The following is a 25,590-nucleotide window of genomic DNA, read 5'->3' as shown; positions in this document are numbered from 1 at the left end:
GTGCAGCTATGCCCCTGCTTTGATTCTGATAGTTTTCTGAACAAATCCAAAGGGAAGGGAAAAATAAGGAAAATAAAACCAAAAGTCCTGACCATTTGTACTATATCCCCACTAAGTTGAGACTTTAATCTTGGAGTACATGTTACAGAAGTAAGAAGGACTAACAAGAACAAAGAGTACAACAAAAAAAAAAGATTGAAACAAATTGAAATTTTGGGCCAAATATTTTCGTGCCAGTGGGTCTCGGAAATTTTGAAACGAACTTGCAAACCATGGTTGGCAGTATAAGTAAGTCTAGCCCCTTGGATTTAAGATGATGATGGGCATGGATCACTTCTACTAGCAGTAGAGACCTCTGTAAAATTTACCAATTTTGTGTCAATACTAAGTAATATTTGGTCTGATGTAGCTGCTCAACACCCTCATTTTTTAGTACTTCAATGTAGCACATAAATGTATGTCCACGTAACTGAGACTGGATTATCTAACATTGTGATAGATCAATATCCCAATACATATATATTGGTAGTGATCAATGAGATTATGGCAGACCAATAATGAATCATTGAATTGTACTCTTCATCTCCTGCTTTCAATAGTATAATGAATTTTCACCAATGCTACTTCACCAAACTAAGAAAAATAATTTTATGGTTCTTAAGGAGGGTACTAGGAGGTACAACACTTTTTCATATAAAATTTGATACCTATTAGTATCTCACGCATTAGGATGTACCAATTTTTCTAATTAAAAATCTTGGTCCCTCTCAGTACCTCTTAAGGACTATAAAATTTCTCAATTAAGAAATGAAGCACTGAATAAAGACGTTTGGATGTTCTCAAAAAAATTAAAGATGTTTGGTTTGGCTGTCATGGAGAAAGGTGAACAATGCATGAAATTGGTAATTGTTTTTTGTTCGTGAAATTGATAATTATTTGGATGAACAGAAGCATATGCTCCTAAAGTTTACTCTGACCTTGTAAGGACATTTTGGAAAAATATAAACGAACAGATGGATTGAATTATGTCTTTTCTGAAGTTCAGCTAAGTGCATATTCCAACTACAGTCCAATTCATGGCATTTAGACGTTCGCGCGCGTGTTGTTCCTCAGATGAGCTTCCAGTTAATGATGGGCCTAGCAGGCCTGAATGATGCATCAACCTAATAATTGTATCAAATTTTATAGGGACAATGAAAGAAAATCTGGATGTAAAATGCTGTGAGAGAAAGATATAAATTGATTCCTGGGGCATCTCTCTCATTTGGTTCATTGGGTATACTGAACGCTCAGCCAAAAAGCACTGCAGGTAAGCGACCTATTCACAGGACATCTCCCGGTGCCTCCCATGCCGAATTACCATGGTTAAATCCAAGGTTTATTTTCTGCCAAGAAATTTGGCATCAATTTATCAGATAATCTCATTACCACACATCACATCTATACATAGCACTGGTTTGATCGATCGAAGGCTGCACGAGCACAGCAGCCAAGCTGCAAGCTTCAACAGCACTCGTGCTACTGATCACAAAGCACCGATGTAACTCGCTGGAGGGCGACGAGAAGATGATATCAAGATTAACAACGTCATACTACCAGTTAAAAAAATATTCCCACCATCCCAATTTGATCATCGTCTTTATAAAGAGATTTACTCCAGTCTAACAAAAAGTATCTCAAGGTATCAATACCTCACGGTACCAAATCATTTTCGATCGTTAGATCTAACAATGTCCAGCTTGATCCAACGATCGGAAACGATTTGATACCGTGAGATACCGGTATCTCGAGGTACTTTTTGCTGGACTGGAGCAAATCTCATTTATAAATGGGCATCAAGACCAAGGCAAGAAAACATCCTTCCTTAAATTAAATCTTATCGATTAAGGTGAGCATGTAACGATGCTATTTACTCCTGTACAGATAAATGAATTGACATGCAGCGATGACATTGACTCCTGCTCATATAAACAACCAGACATGCTACAATGCTATTTAATTTTGCACAAATAAACGAATAGGCACAGTTAGATGATCATGAATTTGGGAAGACCTCAAAAATCTTACGAGATGATCAATATAGGATGGAGGGAGTAGAGATGTGTCGGGGGTATTAGAGGTATTTCTCATCTCTATTGTACTCAATATATGTCATTGGCGCTAACTCAATATATACACAACAAATCTATTCCCTATTTCTATTATTCACTAGAGTTAACATGGTATCAGTGCACCGGATTCATCTGTCCAGTTGACGTCGTCTTCTTCCAGCTGTGCGGCCTGAAGAAGCCAGCAAGATGCAGCAGCAGGTTTGCTAGCATCAAATGATCAAGAGCTCCTACCATCAAATGCAGAATTCAGCAAATTCGCTGTAATAGAGCAGCTCCTGGTGTCTCCCAAGCCTACTAGCTAGCTCCCATATCGATAACCAACTAGCCATTGGAATGAACAATCTCCATCTACATGTACTCCTTTATATGTAGAGCAAACAGGAGTCAGGACATGGCCGTATCTGAAAATTGATTGTTTTGTTCAGTACAGCTGAGCTCAATGCATAATAAACCACTAGTATTATTACTCTGTATTAGCTAGGCAGTACTGATGCAAACAGAAAAAAAAACTGAGACCAAATTAACGAGGTGACAGTTCTAATTGGTGCCAAATTTATTTTGTGACTACTAATTTATCAGATAAACACCAATAATGTCAGGAAGTGGTGTTTTGCGTAGGAAACCCCTCTTTGAAGTCGAAATATGTCTTTTAAAAAAGTCGAAATATCCTTTAACTCACCTGAGAATTGGAACGCTATCATCGATCCAAGCTGTCTCATTGATTGAGCATTTGAGCTACTGGCTTATAAACCAAGAAAAATAAAGCCAAAAAATGAAAATAAATAATTTTCTAGTAAGACTTTTATACTGCTAAGACTATTCTTAGCAGTTCAAAACCCAAGCTGAAAAAAAAGGGCAAAATCAACTTTAAAAAGTTCTAAATTCAAATTTTCACTATTGCTCCCTGGTGATTCAAATCGTCGCCAACCAAATCTAAAAAAGTTAAAAAAAAAACTGAAGTTTTCGGGCGAAATCGATTAGTGCAGGGGGGTCCGAAATTTCAGAAGACGAGATCAGATTATAACAATGTTTGCCCTCTGCATTTAACAAGAGATCAAAGGATGATGGATTGATGGGAAGTCTCTGTGTCTGTTTTTTTTCTCTAATATGGACAAGATTGTGTAAGATGGCACACCGATCCATACAGATAAGCACGATTATCAGCTGAATTTCGAACAAACCATGAGCAAAAAGAACTCAACTGAGATCCCCTGCAGTGCAGTACTGCAGACGACCTGCATCCAAAAGAACTGTATCACATGTACACCACCGAATTAAATCAGTGGCATCTCCAGGAAATTCTTCTTGGGTGTGACTAAGTATTTTATAAAGTATATTTACAACATATTTCTCATCTAGAGATAGTCGAATTCTGTCTGGCTGTACAATATTTACCGTGTAGTGGATTAGCAAACAACAAAGAGAGATGTGCACCACACATTGCCAGCGACGACATTACCCCCAATGACTAACGTAGCCGGCCAGCTGCCGCCCCAAGCTGCCCATCCTCACCACCAACAAGCCACCTTCAAATAGTGTAATTTGCAACTTTACCCTCTCATATCCTTGATTCTTTGGATAATTATTCCCTTCCTTGTACTATTTTTAAATGAGATGGAGAAAATAGTAGGGCAAGGATTCAGAAGAGGAGTAAAAATCTCAGCCACCACCTATATGGGTTTGCTACATTCAGTTGTTCGGCAGTGTATCAAGGTGACATGTGAACTCCTGATACCTCCTAGGCCAACGAACATGAAAATTTAGTTTCTAGTTCCATGAACAATGTTCCTCTCTCTCTCTCTCTCTCTCTCTCTCTCTCTCTCTCTCTCTCTCTCTCTCTCTCTCTCTAGCATTTGTGTCCATTGATCTATATATCATATGATCTAATGCCATCATTTAAATGCAGAACTTAGCTCTGGAAAAACTAGAGACGTGTAATTAATGCTAATTCTTTCTTGAGAGTGGACTATCTAACATTGTGATAGATCAATATCTCCATATATATAAAGTGGTAGTGATCGATGAGATTATGACAGACCAATGAATCATTGAATTGTTCTCCTTCATCTCCTGCTTTCAATAGTATAATGAATGTTCACCAATGCCACTTCACCAAACTAAGAAAATTAATTTTATGGTTCTTAAGAAGGCTACCGGGAGGTACCACACTTTTTACTTTAAAATTTAATACCTTTTTGTATCTCACGTACTAGGATTTATGAGTACAAAATTTTTGCACCAAAAATCTTTCCCTCTCGGTAACTCTTAAAGACTATAAAGTTTCTCAATTAAGAAATAAAAGCTCTAAACCAAGACATTTGGATCTTCTCAAAAAAAATTAAAGATGTTTGGTTTGGCTGTCATGGAGAAAGGCAAACAATGCATGAAATTAGTAATTTTCTTTTTACGTGAAATTGACAATTATTTGGATGAACAGAAGCATGCTCCTACAGTCTACTCTGAACTTGTAAGGACATTTCGAAAAAATAAACGAACAGATGGATTGAATAATTATGTCTTTTCAGAAGTTCAGCTAAGTGCATATTCCAACTACAGTCCAATATTCATGATGTTTAGACATTCGCGTGTTTTGTTCCTCGATGGGCTTCTAGTCGATGGACATAGCAGGCCAGACTGATGCATCAACAAATTTGTATCAATGTTTCTAGGAGAAAACTAGATGAAAATCCAGAAGTACAAAATGGTTAGGTTAAGAACTTGCACGAGGTGACAATGAGAGAAAGATAGATCACATACATTGAGACTAGTTACATGCAGAATGTAATCTGAGTACTCCCTGGTGCATCTGAAACATTTGGTTCATTGTATGTGGTGAAAATTCTGAATACGCTCTGCAAAAGAAACACAGCAGCAAGTGACCCATTGACAGGAGAGATCTCCCAATGCCTCCCATGCCTAACTACCATATGGTTAATATTAGATCATCCTCTTTTTCTCAGCAGCATATGTTTGTGCTGTTTATGCACATGCACTATCTCATCTCTTTGTATGCTGTAAGCCTATAACGAGAAGATGATCTAGATGTAATTAATCTCAAATGTAGCTTAACTTCGTTAATTTTGTTATTTATTAGGACCTTGGGGGTCTGAACAAGTTTATCAAATATGATGAAAGCTATTGCATCACATTTTCACGTCAATGGAATTGGCACTTGAAGTTCGATCACCGCCATCCCGCGTCCAGCGGATCATCATATCTACTCACAACTGCAATCTCTGGCTAGTGGCTACCCTGAAGAAGCCATGCAAAATGCAGAAACTGGTTGCTATAGCATCAAATCAAGAGTTGCATCTACCCTCCATTTCTATTAAAGAAATGTGGCACTACTACTACAAAAAAAAAAAGTCTTACTACCTGCAGGGAGGAGAACTCCCCCAGGTGCTCACAACCAACAGAGGAGAAAAGAAAACAGAAAACAACTGTTTGCCGACCGACAACAGCCCAACAGTCTAAGGTCTTCGACCATACAACTTAGTGCTAAAAACTCAGCAGCAACTTTTAAGATGCCATTCACATGTGTCTGCATAACATTCCATTCACATCTTCATTCTTCCTCAGTTCTTCCAACTTTTTATCGTTTCGTAGTCTTCTCTAATTTGTCCTCCATCCATATTGCGACTTGAACACTTCATTTGTTATTTGCCTTATTATTAGCAATTGCACCCCCCCCCCCCCCACATCAATCTTGTTTGCTTTTCCTCCGAACTCTGCAAAAAGGGCCCAATCAGTCATTAGGGAGCAAGCAGCATAATATAAAATATCAGTAGGATCATGTGGGAGAATTTGATCAAAACAGGATTTATTCCTAACTTTCCACACAGCCCAAATCACTGCAGCTATTCCAACTAGCAGCAGCTGTTTTGTTGTTTTGTCACATGCTTGAATTAATCCAGGATCCTAAAGTGAAATGTAAGTCATTGACAGGTTTTATGTTAAAGACACAAGCCATCACATTCCAAGTGAATCTTGTCATGGGGCACTCGAAGAACAAATGCTGAATTGTTTCTTTGTTATCACAAACCCTCAACACTGAGATAATCCGGACTGAGAAATCATCTCCTGCAACACTGAAGAACTCTGCAAGATGCGAAAACTGGCTGCTAGCTAGCATCAAATGATCAAGGGGTTGCATGCCAAACAAGTCCATTGGAGTCTGAAACTTGTTTGATGCTTGAGAGGAAGAATGGTTTCAGCATCTTACAATTAGCTTATCTGATATATCCTGACGCCTCCCAGGCCTAACTACATGAGCTCCTCTTCTTCATCTCTATGAATGTCAGGAAAGAAAAACAAGTTGATGCTTCTTCATTTCGTCTGCTCTTTTATGGAGCATAGGAGATCATATGGTATTTTACACAGGAATTTAATTTACTGTCTAAATAAAAATTCAGTCATTCAGGACCTGTATCCGAGTTCAATGTGCAGCTGGGTTTGATTATGATGTTTGATGGGATGAATGAATGCTTGTGCTGGAACTGGAAGTAAATTCACACATTACTGACAGAGTAATCAGAAATATAGTAGCTGATATTCTTTAACGTCCATCCCAAAATCATTTCACCCAATCATACAACTCTAGAACATCGTGTAAAAAAGCAATCGAATCTTTAGACCGAACCCGGAGCAAGAAGAATTTATGGGAGATCATTTAAAGTGACATAGACTAAACCAGTTGGTAAGCAATAGAGCACTTTGAATTTGCTCGAAGCGTTTTTTGTTTATTTGTTCTTTTTTTGCTTTGATCTAATCTATAGCCTTACCAAGGAAAGTAGATGCATGGTGACCAGTTACATATAAAATGTAATATGATCCGTTGAGAATAAGAGTGGTTAATGAGATCTACTAACTTGACAAATGAACCGCGGAGAATATGGTAGGAAGATGGTTATGTGTAAAAAGACAGCTCCCGGTTCCTCCCAAGCCTAGCTATCATGGCAAGAACAAGAGGTCGATCATCCATCGAGTCTTCTTCATCTTCTCAACCTGTGCTCATTGGTCTTATCTTTTATAAATGTAGAGCAAACAGGACATGATCATATATATATGAGAATCGAGTGTTTTGTTCAGTACAGCTAGGGATAGCAAAAATAGACTGAATCGAAAAGACCGTGACTGAGATCGGAAAATGAAGACCGACAAATTCGATCATCAGATCACTTCGGTCTTAGGGTTCAACTAACCGTATTTTATTCAGTCATTTTGGTCATCACACCATTCCGCCATGTCATTGTCCCGCCACTCTGAATCACTGGTGCCTAGGGGTCAGCAACCCGTCCTCCTCAGAAGATCTAGTGGTGGTGGTGTCCTAGAGGAGGGCGCGGCGACAGGCGGAGGAGGTCGACTGGAGGGCACCCACTACCAGTGACACATGATTTTTTTTTATTATTATTGTGGATTTTTTTATTATATTTTTTTTAATAATTTATGTGATTTCTTTCCAACTCTAAAATTATTGTATTTCGGTCTTGACCGAGACCAAATTACTCAATCTTGATTATCTTGTACGTATTTCAGTATTGTGTTTTGGGTGACTGAAGATTGAGACCGAACTCATGCATGATGAGTGATCACAACACATTCATGAAACTCGCCGGAGACGGTTGGGAAGATGACGTCAAACTAACAATTAACATGATATATAGCTTTCTCACATCATTTAACAAATAGTAGACAAGATCGGAGAAGGGACTGGAGGGCTACTTGTGTTTCCTGTCTTGATTCAGAACCATACTGATCCAGACAAAGATTGTACAAGATGATAACACAAAGCCATTACGAACTGATCTTTGGGGAGTTCACCATGATTTTGCGAGCTTCATGAGTCGACAACTGTGAAGAAAGAAGCTGCATTTCGCATTCTCGACATTGAGGGATCATATTCATATCCACTCGCCATTTCGCTGGTCTGAACTCTGAAACCCTGAGCCTGCAAGATGCAGAAACTGGTTGGCTAGCTTTTCCTCAAAAAGGAAACAGGTTGCTAGCACCAAACCAAGAGTTGCAATATGTATGCCAAACATGTGTGGAGAAGCCAGAGAGTCTGAAGCACAGTGGACGGGGAACAACTTGATTCCTATCAGCTAATATGAGAGTTCCTGACGCCTCTCAGGCCTACCAACTCCATGAGCTTATCCTCTTGTTCATCTCTCAAAATATCAAGCTACAAAAACAAGTTGCTGCTACTTCATTTCACTTGCAGCTTGCTTCAATGTGCAATTGCTTTGATCTGATGATTTCTCATCAAATGAAGGGTAAAAGAAGGGTGCAGTACTGCAGTCATAGAGTTACGATGGATCAATGGATGTACTGGAATGGCTAATTTTCGGTTAGATCTATATATATTGAGACTATATGAACTCCAATATTGGAATCTGCGAGAGGATACTATGGGATTTAAAGGTTCTATTAGAAACTTCGTTTCTTCATAACAAAGTAGTCCTAACAAAGGATAACCTAGCTTTAGGGGAGATAAATATTGTTGTTAATTTCTATTATGCAAAAGAGACAATCTAGCGTCTTTTCTTTTAGAGTCATATTACTCGAGTTGTTTGGATATATGTGTTTTTTGCTTTTAATATCCCTCCACCTATACCAAAAATATTTTTGATAATTGGCTTAGAGAAGTACTTAGGTCCATGAAAAAGAACATAGTAATTGAAGCTTGTTCTTTATGTTGGTTAATTTAGCATTGGGTGCATTCGGAATAGCTGGTTGTGATAGCAGCACCGCTGTATCTACAGGACTCAGCAAACAATTTATGCCGGGAGGCTTGCAGCGCTGTGGCTATACAGCCACAGTCCAACTGAACCGAACAGACCCATTACCGCAATGACAGATTTTAATGGTAAACAATTGTCTAACATGCTGCAATTTATTTTCATGTCTTTATATTGGCTCCACTTTTAATTTGTGATGCTACCACAGAAGAAGCAGAATACTATGCACAATAGTATTGTACCCTTCGAATCGATAGCAAATGGTTTCTTATTTCATTATGGGTTGCGTGGTCCATTAGAATTGATGCATTAATCTATGTGATTTAATGCTAATTAATAATAAGAGAGAGTTAGAGGTTTGTCCCATCACCCGAAGTTTCTTTTTTATTTGTTGAAGTAGAAGCTGGAGATTTAAATCATTTTTGTTATAAAAAATCCATATCATTAATAGAGAAATTATCCAAATAATAACAAGGCTGTGTTCGAGACTGCATGTTCGGAACTGTGGCCTCCAGCACGGAAAACGAAGCGATCTATTAGCGCGTGATTAATTAAGTATTAGCTAATTTTTTTTTCAAAATGGAAACTTTTTTGAAAAAAAAACATACCGAAATAGTAGTTTGAAAAGCGTGCGCACGGAAATCGAGATGGGAGAGTTGCAAACAGGCAGCAACAAACAGAGCCTAATTCACCAACTCTACAGTCTACACCACCATTTCATCGTTGTGACGAACCAATCGAATCTTTTAGAGTAGAAGCTACGGGGTGAGCAGGTAATAAATAAGTTCTATAAACGAAATGCAAGATTGGAGCAAAGCAGGAGCAGAGGAAAGAAAATCTGTTACAATGAGGCAATCCATTAGAAATTTGTACTTATAAGTACAGTAGTTTAACTCTGCTCTAAATATTTTATTTTTGTGTTCATTTTGTTCACTCTAATTTGATCTAATACTATAAATTGAAAAATTGAGTGTCTTTCTACTTTCCTCAAGGACATTATCATATCTGAAAATTGAGTGTTTGCTTTCAGAGTTTCAGTACAGCTGATTTAGTACACTATTAGATGGGCCGTACGAAGCAAACAGAAAACTGATTAGAGATTAGGCACCAATTTATCGCATTCAACTCCAGTTTAGCAGATACAAGGTATCGATCAGGATTCAGGCCAATGTGCGACAGTGTCATCAGAGATTACAGATTAGAAACTGGTTTCTAGCATCATATCAGCACGTAATAAGAAGCGTCATCAGGCAACAGCTTAACTCCGAGTTATCTCTCAGTTCCTGACGCCTCCAAGGCCTACAAGGCTACAACTGAGCTGAATGAACTCTTATTGATCATCTCTCTGAACTTCAGGCAAGGAAAACAAAAACAAGCTGCTGATACTTCACCTGCTCTTTTTATAGGGTGAAGGAGATGGCAGTGGCATCATGCTGGAATTTACTGCCTGATTGATTATATGCGGTCATCCAAAGACCAGACTCTTTGAGTTCAATGTGCATCAGGTCTGATTCTGAAGTTTTCTCAATCAAATGCAGTGAAAAGATGGTGTGATTACAGAGTTATGACGAAATCAATGCATGTCCTGGAAGCACATCTACATCACTGGCTGAGCAATCAACAAATTGAGGTGGCTGATATTCTTTAAAGATCCATCCCAAAATCATTTAACCAACTCTACACCATCATGTAATTAACCAAATGGTTGGCCCAAAGGGGAGGAAAAAGAAAAGAAAACCAAAAGTCCTAACCATTTGTACCATATCCCCACTAAGTTGAGACTTTTTAATCTTGGCGGTGCCAATTGCTACATGTCACAGGAGTAAGGAAGGGCTAACAAGAACAAAGAGATTTACATGCGCGGAAGCGCAGGTAACGGGCGCTACCCTCGCCCGTCAGAGGAATCGGCTTGGGATGACGTCATGCACCCTGATCGGGAAGCTGTAGAACTCGTCGTTTCTAGGATCTGAGTAACCTTTCCGACGGTGCAGGAACGGCATGAACCATGGAAGCCCCCGGTCGTTTTCGTAGCCTCTAAACTCCAGTGTGTTGTCCAGGATCGATGCGACAATCAGTGACACTGTCGGGCCAGAGGCGAAGACTGTGTTTATGATGTCATTGAACTGCAATACGAAACAAAAAAGATTTGTTTAGAAACCAGAACTCATGTACCAAGAGTTCAAGACACAGACCTAAGACAATTAAAGCCCAAAGGTGTCTAATTAAAATAATATACACCGAGGTATAAACTTTTTTAAAGAGTGCAGGAGCAAAGACCAAAAATATAATTCCAGAATGTATCACCACAGTCAGATCACAGATGGTCAGAACATAATGCTGTGTAAATAGCATGCGAGGGGGGCAAGGAATATACCCATCCAGCATTTGTTCGGGCAGGTCCAGTGCTAGCAGAAGCAGTATACTCATGGAAGTATTGAGGAACCGAGATGCCTAGGAACAGCGAAAGTCCAATGATGTATATGTTCCTCATCGAATTTTTGTTTACAAATTGCATGTACGAGACTCCCACCGCAGCTGATATGCCAAAAAAAACAGATTAGAACATAAAATGAACACAATCATGTTGCGGCCATATATATTCATCGATGCAAGGACTCTTAAGAAAGAAAATTCGGACTCACCAACAATACCAAATAAGATACAGAAAATTGCTGCGAAGATTGGCAATGGAATAGATGCAAAGAAAGCACCAAACTTCCCTGCATGAATAGAAGTATACAAATTTCAGACAAAACTATCTTTCCCCTTTGGCAACTGAAGATGAGACCAAAAGATTACCAAATATGGAGAAGAAAATCATAAATCCAGTTGATATCTGGATCACTCTCCTGCTTCCAACTTTTGTTAGTCCAAGAAGCCCAATGTTTTCACTGCATTATATTAAAGGCAAGGGGTCCTTTCAGTTCACAAATGAACACAAATATAAAGAAACTAAATCTTACTCTCATGCAATGTGATCAAAGCCCACCAGTATAGTATTCCACTATTCCTAACCACAAAAGGGTTTGCAAAGCAAGTACTCCGTATCTTTTTTAAGTGTGTAAGCAGGGACCGTCAAGTTGCCTATGGTTAGTTGTACAGAATAATTACATGTTCTGTACATAATAACAGAATAATTTCATACCATGGCCTACCCATAAAAATATGTGAACTTTACATTTCATCATGTGTACTATGGTTCCTAATCAGCTCCTACCCCAGAGTAATAAACTGAATACCACAAAAAGCTTTACCTAACCAGAACGATGTACAACTATAGCTAGAATGTAGGACTAGATACTCTGTTAACACCAACACTACATCTTATTTTGAGCATTTATTGTTTGAAGCATATATATTTAACATCTATTTGCATGGAACTGTTCTAGTCTTCTCGAATAACAAACTCATAGAAAGGGCATAAAAGTTGAGATCCCCTTACACTGATACAGATGAACCAGCTGGAGCGCCAAAGATACCTTCTAGGAACATTCCAATGCCCTGCATTTCACACGAGTAAAATTGTAAAGTCGTCAAGGATGGCACAAGAAAATTTCACAAGTAAAAGCAAGGATGGCAAAATAAATAATAGGTAATAGCATTAGTAAATCAAGGACTTGAACTAACAGCTCTCCCACAGATCCATCCGATTAAATCAATATTTTTAGTAGCAAAGGAAAGTCATGCATAGTATGTACAAACAACCATATTTGATGTCTCGCTATTACTTGTTAGAGATTAATGAGCTGGGGACTTGTTTTCAAATGCAAGTTAGATACAGACAAGACATTTTATTGGTGTCGGTAATGTAGACTGAGATGTGGTGTAAGAATATAAAATCTTATATTGAACAAAACTCACCTGCAAACCAACACTCCTACTAAGGACACTAGCTGGAGGTGGTGTCGCACCAGCTAGACGTGCAGTTGCAAAGTGTGCACCAGTGGACTACATGAGATAACACACATTAGAAACAACAAAAGATAAAACATAACAAAAGAGATCTGATTACATTTTTGGGCCTTGGTCTTACCTCAAAAGCAGAAACAAGTACAGCACCCATCATTCCAAATGAATGACCTGCAGTGAAGATTGGTGTACCCCATTGGAAGGGGTATGGGATTTTGATCCTAGTAGAGCATGTATGTAAAGGGTCGATTAGAAATGGCTATCTGAAGAACCTACAGCCTTTTAAAATCAGTTCATAATCAATATACTTGAGAACGATACCATGGTGCCGATGATATGAGATAGGACTTGTCAGTGCGGCAGTGCTGCTGGGTCTTGAGTGAAACATGGTTGTATGCACCAGCAGCAGTAAGGATAGCTGCAAAGGCCCACACAATCCCAATACAAAGAAGCAACGAATACCTCTCAAACAAGAAGGTGATTCGCTCATGGTAATGATGGAAGTAATATGGCACATACTGCATACACAGCATAGTAAATAGTAAGTTTCGTAGTATATCACCGGTTAGAGTGTTATTAAAAGAAACCGCCCTATAAGGAGATTAATTCATTACCTGTTGCACAACAACTGCAAGGATTAGCATTGGTAGCCCGATCTCCACACACTTTCCAACCTACCATGGGAAACCAAAGAGAACATGCTTCCTTTATTTGCGAACTGCTAGATTTTCCTGTAAAAATAATATAGAGATCGTACCTGGGGAAAGCCAAGTGCAAATAGCCCAAGACCAACAACGCAAACAACAGGGGTCATTATTACAGGACTAAATTTCCTGGAAAGAAATCAATTCAAATGTCAATACCTTGAAAAAATCTAGCACAAAATGACTATTGTAGTCTAAGAACAAATATTATAAGATATGTACCTGGCGAATGCCCCCCAAATTGTGCTGAACCCAAGAATCATGTTGAGGATAGAAGCAACAATCAGAGCCCCTTGAGTTGCTCTCATTGTGTGAGTAAATCTCTGCAAAATCCCTAATAGGTTATAAGTAATCAATAATAATTTGATCAATCAATGCAAATAAATTGATCATGATCCAGACAATTTTCTATGATTGAACAAATATGAACGGTACTCTACCTGGTGACTGCTCGCATAGTTATTTTGTTCAAAGTCTTTGGCTATTGACAGTACTGGGACGACAAATGCAAAGGAAGCATTCATAACTGTAGGGAGCCGCGTTCCAACAAGTGTTTGGAGGAGAGTATTGATGCCACTCATAAATAGGAAGGATTGAATAACACGAGCCTTATCCCCCTATTAGCAACAAGCGGGAAAAGGTCAGTACCAATTCTTTAGAAGAGAACTATAATGGTACGTAATAAACTCTTTATAACAAAATAAACAATGTACTTACTGGGGTACCACCCATTGCAGGAACAATAGTTGATGCAAGCATGACAGTAGAACCCAGCATCACAAGATAGTGGAGGAATGCAAGTGCGGCCACCTGAACTGAAGGTAATATCAACAATAGTAATTTAGTGAGCACAAGCTTTATATGTCTTAATCATTTCTGCAATCGACATGAGTAATTTAATTTCCAGAAGTACATTTGATAATTTAAAAAAATCAAGATAGCACTTCATAGCGTTTTTGCCTGAACATCCTACTACTCTTCTAAGATTCTTTTGACAGAACTAGTGTGTTTGCCTCTATATTGCAGGGGATCTCAAATGAACATGTCAAAAGTTCCATGGTTACACAAATACAGTTATACTTACCTTCACAATTAAAATATTCACACTAGGTCAACCAGCAACTGCATATACGTATGTACTACAAAGAATTCAACATCTACATACATAAGCATGTAGTAGTACAAACAATAGCTATGTCTACATAGATCCATTCACTAAAGATCTGATGAAGTAGTGGGGTGTAAAGCAAATCATCACCACCACCAATTCCTTTTACTAGTCTATAAAAAATAATAGTAGCTACAACTCTCTGGAAAACATCAATAGTGTGCACCAGTAGACACCATAATCTCTTCAAATATTAGCAGGGGAGTGAAACAGGAGTTATGCTAAAAAAAAATCTTCAAATCAAAACACACATCAAATATCTCTGGACACCCCCCAATTCAAGAATCATACAAAAACAACACAACACAGAAGCTCCCCCACTCCAAAGGCAAAAAATATCTTGAGTCAAAAAAACCCCAACCAGCAGATACTCCTAAAAATCAAATCTCCCAAATTTTTAGGGATGAAAGGGAATATTCATCATATCCAATCCATTCACCAACCAACACAAAAACACACAAGGAAAGATAAAAAAGAGGAGGAATGAAGGGGTTGGGGTTTCCTTACCCCAGGAAGGGTTGGAGTGGACGCAGTAGGCGAGATGGTGGAACTGCTCGTGCGGCGGGAAGACGGCGCCGGTGCCGACGGGCGGATGCATGATTGGCTGCATCACCATCGGCGGCGGCACGGCCACCGGCGGCGGCGGCGGCTGGTTCATCTCCCCCATTAGTTACACCGACTGCTGCACATAAGAAAGAAACAATTTTTAGGAGTAGAAACCTAAAGACTCCCACCTTTCTTTCCCCCCTTTTTATGCTCATACGCCAATGAAAGCCTCACATTGATTGCAAGAGATTGGATGCGTTTCACATCAACAGAAATTAAATAAATTAAAAAAAGATGCAATTTAATGAGCAGCTACTACTGTTATTAATCAGAAGAGAACAAGCAGAGAAACCACTGGGTGAGAAGAACACTCCAAAGATTGCAAAGCTTTTTCTTAATGGCGACCTTTTTCAGAAGAAATCGCAGGGAAAAGAACACAAGACTTTCACCTTTACTGTTTCTTGTACTACTAACTTGTATCTTTATCCTAGTTTGCAAGACAAGACCTAGAGAAAAAGAAAGGAAGTAAGAGATACAGATTTTCTTGGAAGATTCATGGGGAAGATGCAAATCTTGTGGAATGGAAGACTAGACCCCATGTCGATTCCTCTTAGTTATTCCACAATTGGGGAGAAAGTGACAAGCAGAGAGAAACACTTCAGTCCTCAGAGATTTCTGCATGCTTTGTTCAAAGAACAAATCTCTAAACAAATGAAAGCGAAAACGATGCAAAGAGATAGAAAACCCCAAGGCCTCACATCAACACAATAAAATAAGGGGAAAATTACTCACCAGTCACCACCACTAGAGAAATATAAACCCAATTGGTAGCCCAAAATTAGAGCAAAATAAACTTACAAATTCAGAAAGCTCAAGCTCCAAGCTTCTTCTGCTTCTTCTTCTTCTTCTTTCCAGAGAGTGCAGATGGAGGAGAAAAAATTATATATATGTGCAAAAATATCAGCAGAAAGTCTTCTTCAACTTTTGTTTCTCCCTTTTCTTGGTTTCTTCTTATCTCCTTTCTATGGCTTTCTCTAGTATGGTAGAGTCTATCACCAGCGGCAGTGGCAACAAGACAAACACAAGATTTGTAATCTTGTGGGGAGCAAAGGGAGAAGATTGCAAACTTGAAGACTTCACCTTTATTGCCACACCCACACACACTTATCTTTCCCCACTATTTCTTCTTGATTACTCCACTAATCACACAAGCAAGCAAAACACAACACATGTGAGGGGGGGGAGTGAGTACTAATGCACTCTTGAAAATGAGAGGAGTTCAGTTCACTTCAGCTACTGGGAGGAGCCAAACAGTGTTTTTGGAGCCTTGGATGGATCTAGCTAGGACAACATTAAATCTTGTTTTCTTTTTTCTTTTAGTTTTTTGAGAGCTGTATTGAATGCAACAGATTCCAAGGATGGGGAGAGTGTCCTAGCATTAAAACTGGGGAGGAGCCCTGTGTCTGTGCATCTGTGAGCATGGTGGTGTGGGTTCTTCTGCACCATCTCCTTTCCTGGCTGGTTCCTCCTCAGTCATCAGTGTTCATTGTATTGGAAATTTGGAATGGATTAGTGGTGTCAACTGTCAAAGCATTTTTACAAAAATAACCAAATTTATAACCCTTCTGTTTACCTGGATTGAACATCACTTAAGCCTAGGCTTTAAAAAGTCTGTTTATTAACATATCATACACAAGAGTTTAAATTTTAAAAAAATTTAATATTTTGTAACATTATATTTTAAACTGCTAGTGACACAAATTTAAAAATTTTATTTATAAATTATTTTTTATTGTTTTTTTCATTTTCTACGGCTTATCAACCGTAGCTCGAACAGTCAAAGCCTATATGATTATATTACTTACTCCTAGATCACAAAAGGTACCAGTATCAACACAGTGATGTAGCTAAAGGTAAACTACTTTATGTGTGAGAGATTTTGTTGCTTGAAAGGTGAAAATAAATCAGCTCTTTTTATGTGAGGGGGTGTTTGGGAGGGAGGGGCGAAACTTTAGCCCCCTCTCTCAAAACCAAAAGTCCCTTTAACCCCTCTCTCAAAACCATAATCTTTGAAAAGATTTAAGGGGACTTATGGTTTTGAGCCCCTCTCTCCCAAACACCCCCTCAACTTGTAATGTAATCCCTGTGTAGTGCATGACACTACTACTCCAATCTTTTCAAAGATCATCATAGCATCATGCAGAAAAAAAGAATTTTTTTGTTGTAGAAGGATCATCACATGGGGAGATTGCTGTTTACTATTCTTCCCTGGCAACTTAAGCATGAGCTTTCAGGTAGTACTACTGTCACTACTACTAGTACTATACTCCGTTGACGACTTGCTGCATACTTTACTGTTCAGAGAAAAGGTTTTTGCTTGATTGACACACAAAAAAATAATGACACCGTTATAGACTGATGAAAAAAAAAACTGTGTTTGTCAGGATCCCATGATCCTGGCACTACATTTGCTCACAAATCACTTTGATTATGAACTGCCTTCTTTAATAATTAATGTCACACTTTGGTTAATGATTAGGGAGACCTAACCTTGTGGTGGACAGATCACATGAGTTGTGAAAATTTGGCCTATGTGCTATGGAATGAAGCAGATGAAGAGGCAAAAGGTACAGCTGCTAGCACAGCAGACAGACCATGGCATGTTCCTTCTAAGCATGATTCAATTCTGAAATAGTGCATTTTCTGCCTCAGAAAATGTTCTTTTTCTGTGGCAACTGAACAATTATTAATATGCAGAAAAGCATATACTACTAACAAATTAGTAGTGCTAAATTTTAATGATAAAATACTGATACAATTTGCAGGATGGCAAAGTCGGCACCGACCTGGTACTACTGGGGAGTGATATGAAACTGTGCATATCGGATTCCGGGCAAGTAATTAGTGTTGTTTATTGCATCGGAGAACAGCAATTAGTACTAATCCAATAGTTTATTACACTCTTGACCAGATTATTGGACTGGCTTTAATTTATTAATTAATGGCACAAATGTACAGCAACACATCACATTCACATCAAGCTCGCTCAAAGCATGACATGACTCTTTTGATGCAATTATACCCATATATACACACGGTTACCGTAATGGACCATCTGATGGCGACTTCACAGGAAAAAAGATTAAGAAAATAAATACATGAAATTAATTAAGCACCTGTATATATTTACTCCCTCCATACTCATAAAGAAAGTCATTTAGGACAGCGACACGGTCTCCAAAACACAACTTTGATTTTCTTATTTCTATAAAAATATTTATTCAAAAGTGATATATGTATACTTTTATAAAAGTATTTTTCAAGACAAATCTATATATATAATTTTTACATTTTCAAACTCAATAACTTAAGAGTTATTCATGATTTATATTCCCAAGGTTTGACTTAAACATTATCCTAAACGACTTTCTTTATTAGTATGGAGGGAGTATTAATCGTCACCAAACAGCACTACAGCTACTGTGCAAATCATTGGTGACTCATCAGAGAAGGATTAAGAAAGTGATTATGATGTGGATGATGATGACGACTCTTGTCTTTGGACAAGGTAGGTGTCTGTGTGTGTGAAAATGTGTGATAGCTCAGGGATAAGGTCTAAGCAAAAGGAGAGTGAAGAAGCATCGATTGAGACAATTGGGGAGTCGTCACTAATCACCTTGTGACAGGGTAGTGATGGTCAGGGACGAAACTTTAGTTTCAGGGATCCAATCAGCATCACCTTTTTAAATTTTCTTTCTAGTGTTGAATCTGTTGATGTTGGCAAATCGCAAAATGTCATTTTCGTACCTTGGAAACTAATAGTAAGGCCTAATCTGCCTTTCCTACTTCCTTTTTTCTCTCCTGTTTGGGAAATACTCCAATTAAAGCCTGACTCTAGTGGAGTGGATTTATTTGATGACTAATATGTTGATTTTGGGCCTGATTTAAGCAGCTAGTGAAATTAAAAAGGAATAAGTTCAGTGTAGGTCCCTTAAAGTTGTCGCCCAGTCTGATTTTCATCCTTTAACCAAAAACCAGATACAACTCATCCTGTAACTTACAAAACTGGTGCAAACAAAATCCCTCGACGGTATTGTCACCGGTTTTGGATGAAGTGGCGCCTACGTGTCTCCTTTTGACTTGGTCTTCGTCCCATGTGGCATTGACATGGCGCTTACGTGGCAATGTGATCCGGGAAAAAAATAAAAAAGCAAAATTGAAAAACTAAAAAGTTAAACAAAATATAGGGGACCCACATGTCAGTCAAATAAAATAAAATAAAATAGTGGACCCCACATCTACCTTATCTCCTTCTCTCCACCGGATGGCAGAGAGGGAGAAGTGGGGAGGCTGGCAACCCTCACGGCGCTCTCTCCCCCGCCGCCGCGCCACCCACGCTCCTCTCCTCTCTCCCGCTTGCTGCCGCACGACGCTCTCTCCCCCGCCACCGCCGCGCGCATGCTCCTCTCTCTTCCGCCGCTACATCGTGCACCACTCCTCTCATTTCTCTCCCGTGGCCACGCCTCGCGCTGCTCCTCTCCCACACGCAACGCTCATCTTCACCGCTGAGCTCGCGCGCTCCATGGCCAACAGGTGGAGAGCGTGAGATGGCGTCGGAGAGGGTGAAAGGGATGGTGATGTGGTTCGACGTCATCGGCGGATTCCGTCCCAGCAACGGCGGGGACCACAGCTACGGTTGGGGTGACTGCGGCTATGGAGGCGGAGGCTGGTACGACGGCAAGGAGGCTGCTGTGCGTGCTACAAGTGTGGCGAGGAGGACCACATGGCCAAGGACTCCTCCCTAGGCGGCGACGACGACACAAGAGGTGTACAACGGACGACGACCTTACCTGGCACGCCCTTGACTCTGGCAGTGACGGCGATAGGGTCACCTTCTCCACTCTGTCTGGGTCGACGTTGTCTGCGGCGCTTGCGTTGTTGTCGTCATCCTCCGCCGCCTTGACCCTCGCCTATGCCGGCTTGCTCCGGGTGCTGCCGCTTTGCTCCGCCAGTCGGCCGCTCCGGCTTGCCCGTCGTGTGCTTTGGCCGCCCCGCTCCACCATGCTCTGCCCAAGTGAGAGAGATAGGATAGAGAGAAGAGGGATGGCATGTGGGGCTAAATGGGCCCCACCATTTTTTTATTATTTTGTGTGTGTAACTGACATATGGGCCCCACGGGTTATTATTTTTCCGGATAGAATTGCCACATATGTTGGGTTTAGTCCCACATCGGTAATTGGTGATGGGGGAGCACGACTTAAAAGGTGGAGGCGGTTCTCACCCATCAGACTAGTCTTTTTGGTTGTGTAGGCCCAGGACCTAAAGTTGTGGCTCCGGTTGGGCCTGTGGTGGAGCAGGCCCAATGTGACCTAGGTGGCCCACGGTTGGTGGGTCGGGCTGCGCACTCTAACAACGTAAGCACCACGTTAATGCCACATGGGACGAAGACCTAATCAAGTCGGCCAAAACCGGGTCAATACTGTTTGCATGGCTTTATAAGCTGAGGGATGCGTTGCATCCGGTTTTTCGGACTAAGGATGAAAATCAGACTGGGTGACAAATTGAGGGGCCTAGAATGAACTTATCCCAATTTATAAAGCCCGGAAATTTGGGCTGGACTGATGGGCCGTGATCTAGTGGAGGCCTGATTGGTATCTGATCCGGCCCATTGGGTTTTCTCTAACGGTTTGGGCTTGTTAAGTTCCTTTACAATCTGTTCCTGGGCCACAGTTTTCTCTCTTTTTTCTTTAGAAATGGGCCACGGTTATCCGCTACCTACATTTTGCACCGAGGCAAGAACTGACGCTGATTAAGCGCATCTTTTTCTTCGAAACACGGTACTTGTATAAGCGCACTCATCCAACGCTAACTTATGAATATCTTCCGAAAACTAAACCGACATATCTTAAACTTAATAAAATCATCATAGACATATATCTGTGATAGATGTACATCTCGTTGATACATCGTTGCCTACCATTAAAAAACAATTAATCGTAATGTGAAAACTCGTTTTAGGTTCAAAACTTGAAGTGGATGTAAGCTAAGCTAGGTTCAACTCGCGCATTATGTTTATTTATTAGCTACAAAGCATGTGTCACTAATTAAAAACGCAAACAAAGCATATTTATGGGAGATCATGATTAATTTAGACCTTTCTTTCGGGTTTAAGATTACAAATCTACAACGACCACACCAATGATGGGGTTTAAGATTAAACTTTGCAACTTTTCATTGACAATTGAATTAAGAGAGTTGCTTATCCATTAGACTCGTATTCGAGAAATATTTTTCATGACTTTTACGTACTGAGATGTAGACAATTCTAGCGAGCTTCGTCATGTGTACGTATACTCAAGTGAGCTCAGTTGCTTGGCCGCGAAGAATAATAAGTACATGTACGCGTATACGTGTGGACATGTACTCATCAGTTGCTACACCAATTTTTTCATTTTCTATACTTTTTATATAGTTTGTTGTGTGTATATAGCATTTAAACGATGCACATATTCCAGGGCTGCAAGCATATTTGGAGAAGAGACCAAGTAAAAGAATTGTTGGTTTTCGTACAATAGCTAGATTTACACATCCCCCAAGCTAAATATACTAAATACATACTCCATCCGTTTCTAAATATTTGACACTATTGACTTTTTTTAATTTTGTTTGACCGTTCGTATTATTCAAAAAATTTAAGTAATTATTAATTCTTTTCCTATCATTTGATTCATTGTTAAATATACTTATATGTATACATATAGTTTTAGATATTTCACAAAAGTTTTCGAATAAGAGGAATGGTCAAACATGTGCTAAAAAGTCAACGGTATCAAATATTTAGAAACGGATAGAGTACTAGCTAGTTTAGAGAGAGAGGAAAAATATACAATAGCTAGATCTACACATAGTACTCTAAGATAAGTACACTAAATATACTACATAGTTTAGAGAGAGAGGAGGAGAAAAAATAGAGAAACTAGTATATCATACATGTTACTCCCTCCGTTTCAAATTAGCTATCGTTTTAGGTAATCTTTGATTATCAATTTTCATAAATTCATATAGCTTAACTACCTCGTAGGATTTATAGGAAAAAATACTTCTATAATATATAATTCATATTTTGTTTAAAGATAATCATAATTTGACTTAGGATAAATCTAGAACTATGACTAATTTGAAGAGAAGGGAGTAGTTATAATTCTATTTTTACTTAGGCGTGTAGCTATGCCCTACTCCCTCCGTCCTATAAAAAATTATTTTAGTACTAGATATGACACATCCTAATACAACAAATTTAGATATACCTTTGTTCAGATTTATTATAATGGAATATATTACATCTAGCACTAGATTCGTTTTTTTGGGACAGAGGGAGTCCTGTATATTACCCAGCCATGAAATGCTGAGGTGGCTGGCACAGGTTGACTCCAGGTGGCGGCTAGCGGAGGCCGCAGGTGGAGACCGGAGAAGGCGCCGGCCGGGCATTCTTGCTGACGTCAGCTGTTAGGTGTGAGCTGGCCACTTTGCTGACGTTGCATGCTGCCGTGGCGCCTGGCTTATCGATCGTTACCCTCCACGTGGACACTATGGTCAATGTGTACTGCAGTGATATGCACTACTTTACTCCCTCCGTCCATAAAAAACCAACTAATACTGGATGTGACACATTCTAGTATAATGAATCTGAACATACATCTGTCTAAATTCATTGTACTATAATATGCCACATCAAATCCTATATTTAATTTTTTTTTGACAGAGGGAGTATGTGTGGTTAATATTTTTATTGTTATTAGATGATAAAACTGAATAGTACTTTATGTGTGACTTTTTTAAAAAAATTATATTATTTAAAATAAGACGAACGATCAAACGTTGGATATAGAAACCTACAACTGCACTTATATCGGGACGGAGGTAGTATCTACCTTCGTCGTAAGATGTTTTGGCCATCGTCTAGATAGAATATTTTATGACGGAGAAAGTAGATTAGTTAGTATAATAATTTTTATTCAATCTCATAGCATAACTAGTTAATCACCTTTATTTAACACATGCACACCGGTGGTACGCAAAATTAAGGCTGTGTTTGGTCCGATGAGTTGAAACTAATCTCTCGCACGTAAAACAAAGTGATTTATTAGGATATTAATTAAGTATTAGCTAATTTTATATAGAAAATAAAATATTACGATTTTTAAAACAACTTTTCCTATAATTTTTTTTTAAGAAAACGTATCGTTTAGCAGTTTTGAAGTGTGACGTAAGCATGGAAAACAAGAACCAAAACTAAGGTAGGAAAATTGCCTTGTGAAAATAGAATTTCTGATGGATCAGCATGCACGTAGTGTACACGTCACTCCAGCCTGACAGCCATATCCATTTGGAAGCTACTACTACTACATGGATCACACTAGTACAGTAGCACAAGTACAATACAGTTTGGCAGTTGGCACCGGTCGCCGCCTCTGCTGCCCAGACCATTCCATTGGATCATTCCACGCTTAATTTTCCATCCTGTGGACTAGCTCAATTAGCTCCTCTACACCAACACAATTAATTAATTAATTAATACAACAAGTAATAAATACTCCATCCGGTCCTATAATATAGCAATCTAATACAGGACGAGACATTTCATAGTACAACGAATTTAGACATGCTTCCTATCCAGATTCATTGTACTATGAAGTGTTCCATCCGGTACTAGATTACTATATTAAAGACGGGGGAGTATTTTGCACCATGCACACACTACAGTACTACACTCTCTTCTCTTCTAGAATAATCTTGCTAGTAGAATAATCAATAACTAATGAATCCCAACCATGCATGTAGTACTAAGCAAGCTAGCTTAGTAGGGTATTTAGCAACACATAATCAATCATCCACAGACTTGATTATAAATCTCTAATTCATCCATGTTGATCCATATATTTTTCTCGGTGTTTGACCCCAAGACTCCACTCCATCTCTCTCCATGTAGGAGTATATGTTTCTAGTAGGAGTACTTGTCCTCCTCATATAAACCCCACACTCTTCCCCTACTCTTCAATTCTACTCACCACTCCTCTTCTCCATTTCTCTCTTCTCCTTCCATTTTTCTTGTGCACTTCTCTTTCCCTTGCAAGCTCAAGAAACCCAATTAATTAAGATAGTTGTGATCATCTCCAAGCTTAGCTAATTAAGCTACTAGTGGCCATGGCGGTGGAGGCGGTTCTTGAGGCGTCGAGAAGTAGTAGTGAGGAGGAGGCGGAGGTGATCGTCACGCACGGCGGCGGCGGCGGCGGCGGAGGAGGAGGAGGACAGGTGGAGGGGTGGGGGAAGCGGAAGCGGTCGCGGCGGCGGCGACCGCAGCTGCCGCCCTCCGAGGAGGAGTACCTCGCGCTCTGCCTCCTCATGCTGGCGCGCGGGCGACGCGACGGCGACGACGTGGCGGCGTCGGCGTCGGCGGCGGCGGCGGCGGTGGAGCACCGGTGCTCCGTCTGCGGCAAGGCGTTCGCGTCCTACCAGGCTCTCGGCGGCCACAAGGCCAGCCACCGGAAGCCGCCGCCGCCCGCCATGGTCGACGACGACGAGGTGGTGGTGGAGACGAAACCGGCGGCTATCGCGACGCCGTCCTCGTCGGCGTCGGGCGTCTCCGGCGGCGGCGGCGGGAGGGCGCACGAGTGCAACGTGTGCGGCAAGGCGTTCCCGACGGGGCAGGCGCTGGGCGGCCACAAGCGATGCCACTACGACGGCACGATCGGCAGCGCCGCCGGCGCCGGCGCGTCCAAGCCGGCGGCGAAGACGACCGTGGCGGTGGCGGCGAGCCGGGGCTTCGACCTCAACCTGCCGGCGCTGCCGGACGTCGCCGCCGCCGCCGACCAGCGGTGCGCGGCGGAGGACGACGAGGTGCTCAGCCCTCTCGCCTTCAAGAAGCCCAGGCTCATGATCCCGGCATAGCTAGCCAAGCCCACAAGATTTGTTTAATTTTAGCCATAAAATTCCATTAAATTAAACCCATAGTTTTTTCTGTTAATTACTTTCTTAATTTGGTGATTAGTCTTAGGAATGATGATTAGTTTGTGTATATAGCCATTGTTTGTTCATCTATCATTTGTATCTTGTAATTAATCCCCTGTTAGCTAGATTTGGTTTAATTGGATATAGGAGTTACAGATCAATTCTTTCATTGGTTGAATTGGTTTAATTTATGTATATATATACAATATGTAAAATACATGTATAAGAAAAATACGCATATGTATTTAATTTTTTTGTTAATTAATTCTTGGTTGCTCAGCTATAGCTAAATAATTAAATAGCTATAGTTAATTCTGTGATAGGTAGTAGTTGGAGTTAAGAGATCGATCAGAGATAGCTGTTGCTTGCCGTGTGATGCTACTACCAATCAGTGATCACTTAGCTAG

The 25,590-nt window shown here is 40.0% G+C and overlaps 2 protein-coding genes across 7 annotated transcripts; one reads left to right on the top strand and one right to left on the bottom strand.

The window, feature by feature from the left end:
• Window positions 1-10,458: 10,458 nt before the first annotated feature.
• LOC4352654 (nucleobase-ascorbate transporter 3) lies at window positions 10,459-16,238 on the bottom strand. 6 transcript variants are annotated; one of them, XM_015764698.3, is made up of 15 exons: window positions 16,034-16,238; window positions 15,137-15,311; window positions 14,179-14,276; window positions 13,902-14,078; window positions 13,684-13,784; window positions 13,515-13,590; window positions 13,372-13,431; window positions 13,079-13,275; window positions 12,882-12,978; window positions 12,710-12,796; window positions 12,291-12,349; window positions 11,648-11,739; window positions 11,491-11,568; window positions 11,223-11,383; window positions 10,459-10,971 (listed from the first exon to the last, which is right to left on the bottom strand). In XM_015764698.3, the coding sequence occupies exons 2-15, from the start codon at window positions 15,294-15,296 to the stop codon at window positions 10,744-10,746; spliced, it is 1,671 nt and encodes a 556-aa protein (XP_015620184.1). In that variant the 5' UTR covers window positions 15,297-15,311; window positions 16,034-16,238; the 3' UTR covers window positions 10,459-10,743. The 6 variants fall into 6 exon arrangements, with proteins under 6 accessions (XP_015620184.1, XP_015620191.1, XP_015620188.1 ...); XM_015764705.3 differs by having other exon boundaries at window positions 14,179-14,271; XM_015764702.2 differs by having other exon boundaries at window positions 15,137-15,308.
• Window positions 16,239-24,098: 7,860 nt separating this feature from the next.
• On the top strand, window positions 24,099-25,444 carry LOC4352653 (zinc finger protein 1). The gene has a single exon (XM_015764706.3). The coding sequence runs from the start codon at window positions 24,380-24,382 to the stop codon at window positions 25,121-25,123; it is 744 nt and encodes a 247-aa protein (XP_015620192.1). The 5' UTR covers window positions 24,099-24,379; the 3' UTR covers window positions 25,124-25,444.
• The last annotated feature ends 146 nt before the right edge of the window (window positions 25,445-25,590 follow it).

The sequence above is a fragment of the Oryza sativa genome, chromosome 12 (genome assembly GCF_034140825.1).
Source record: "Oryza sativa Japonica Group chromosome 12, ASM3414082v1".
NCBI classification, from domain to species: Eukaryota; Viridiplantae; Streptophyta; class Magnoliopsida; order Poales; family Poaceae; genus Oryza; species Oryza sativa.
The sequence above is the reverse complement of the archived record's forward strand: the minus strand, read 5'-3'. Positions and strand labels throughout refer to the sequence as shown.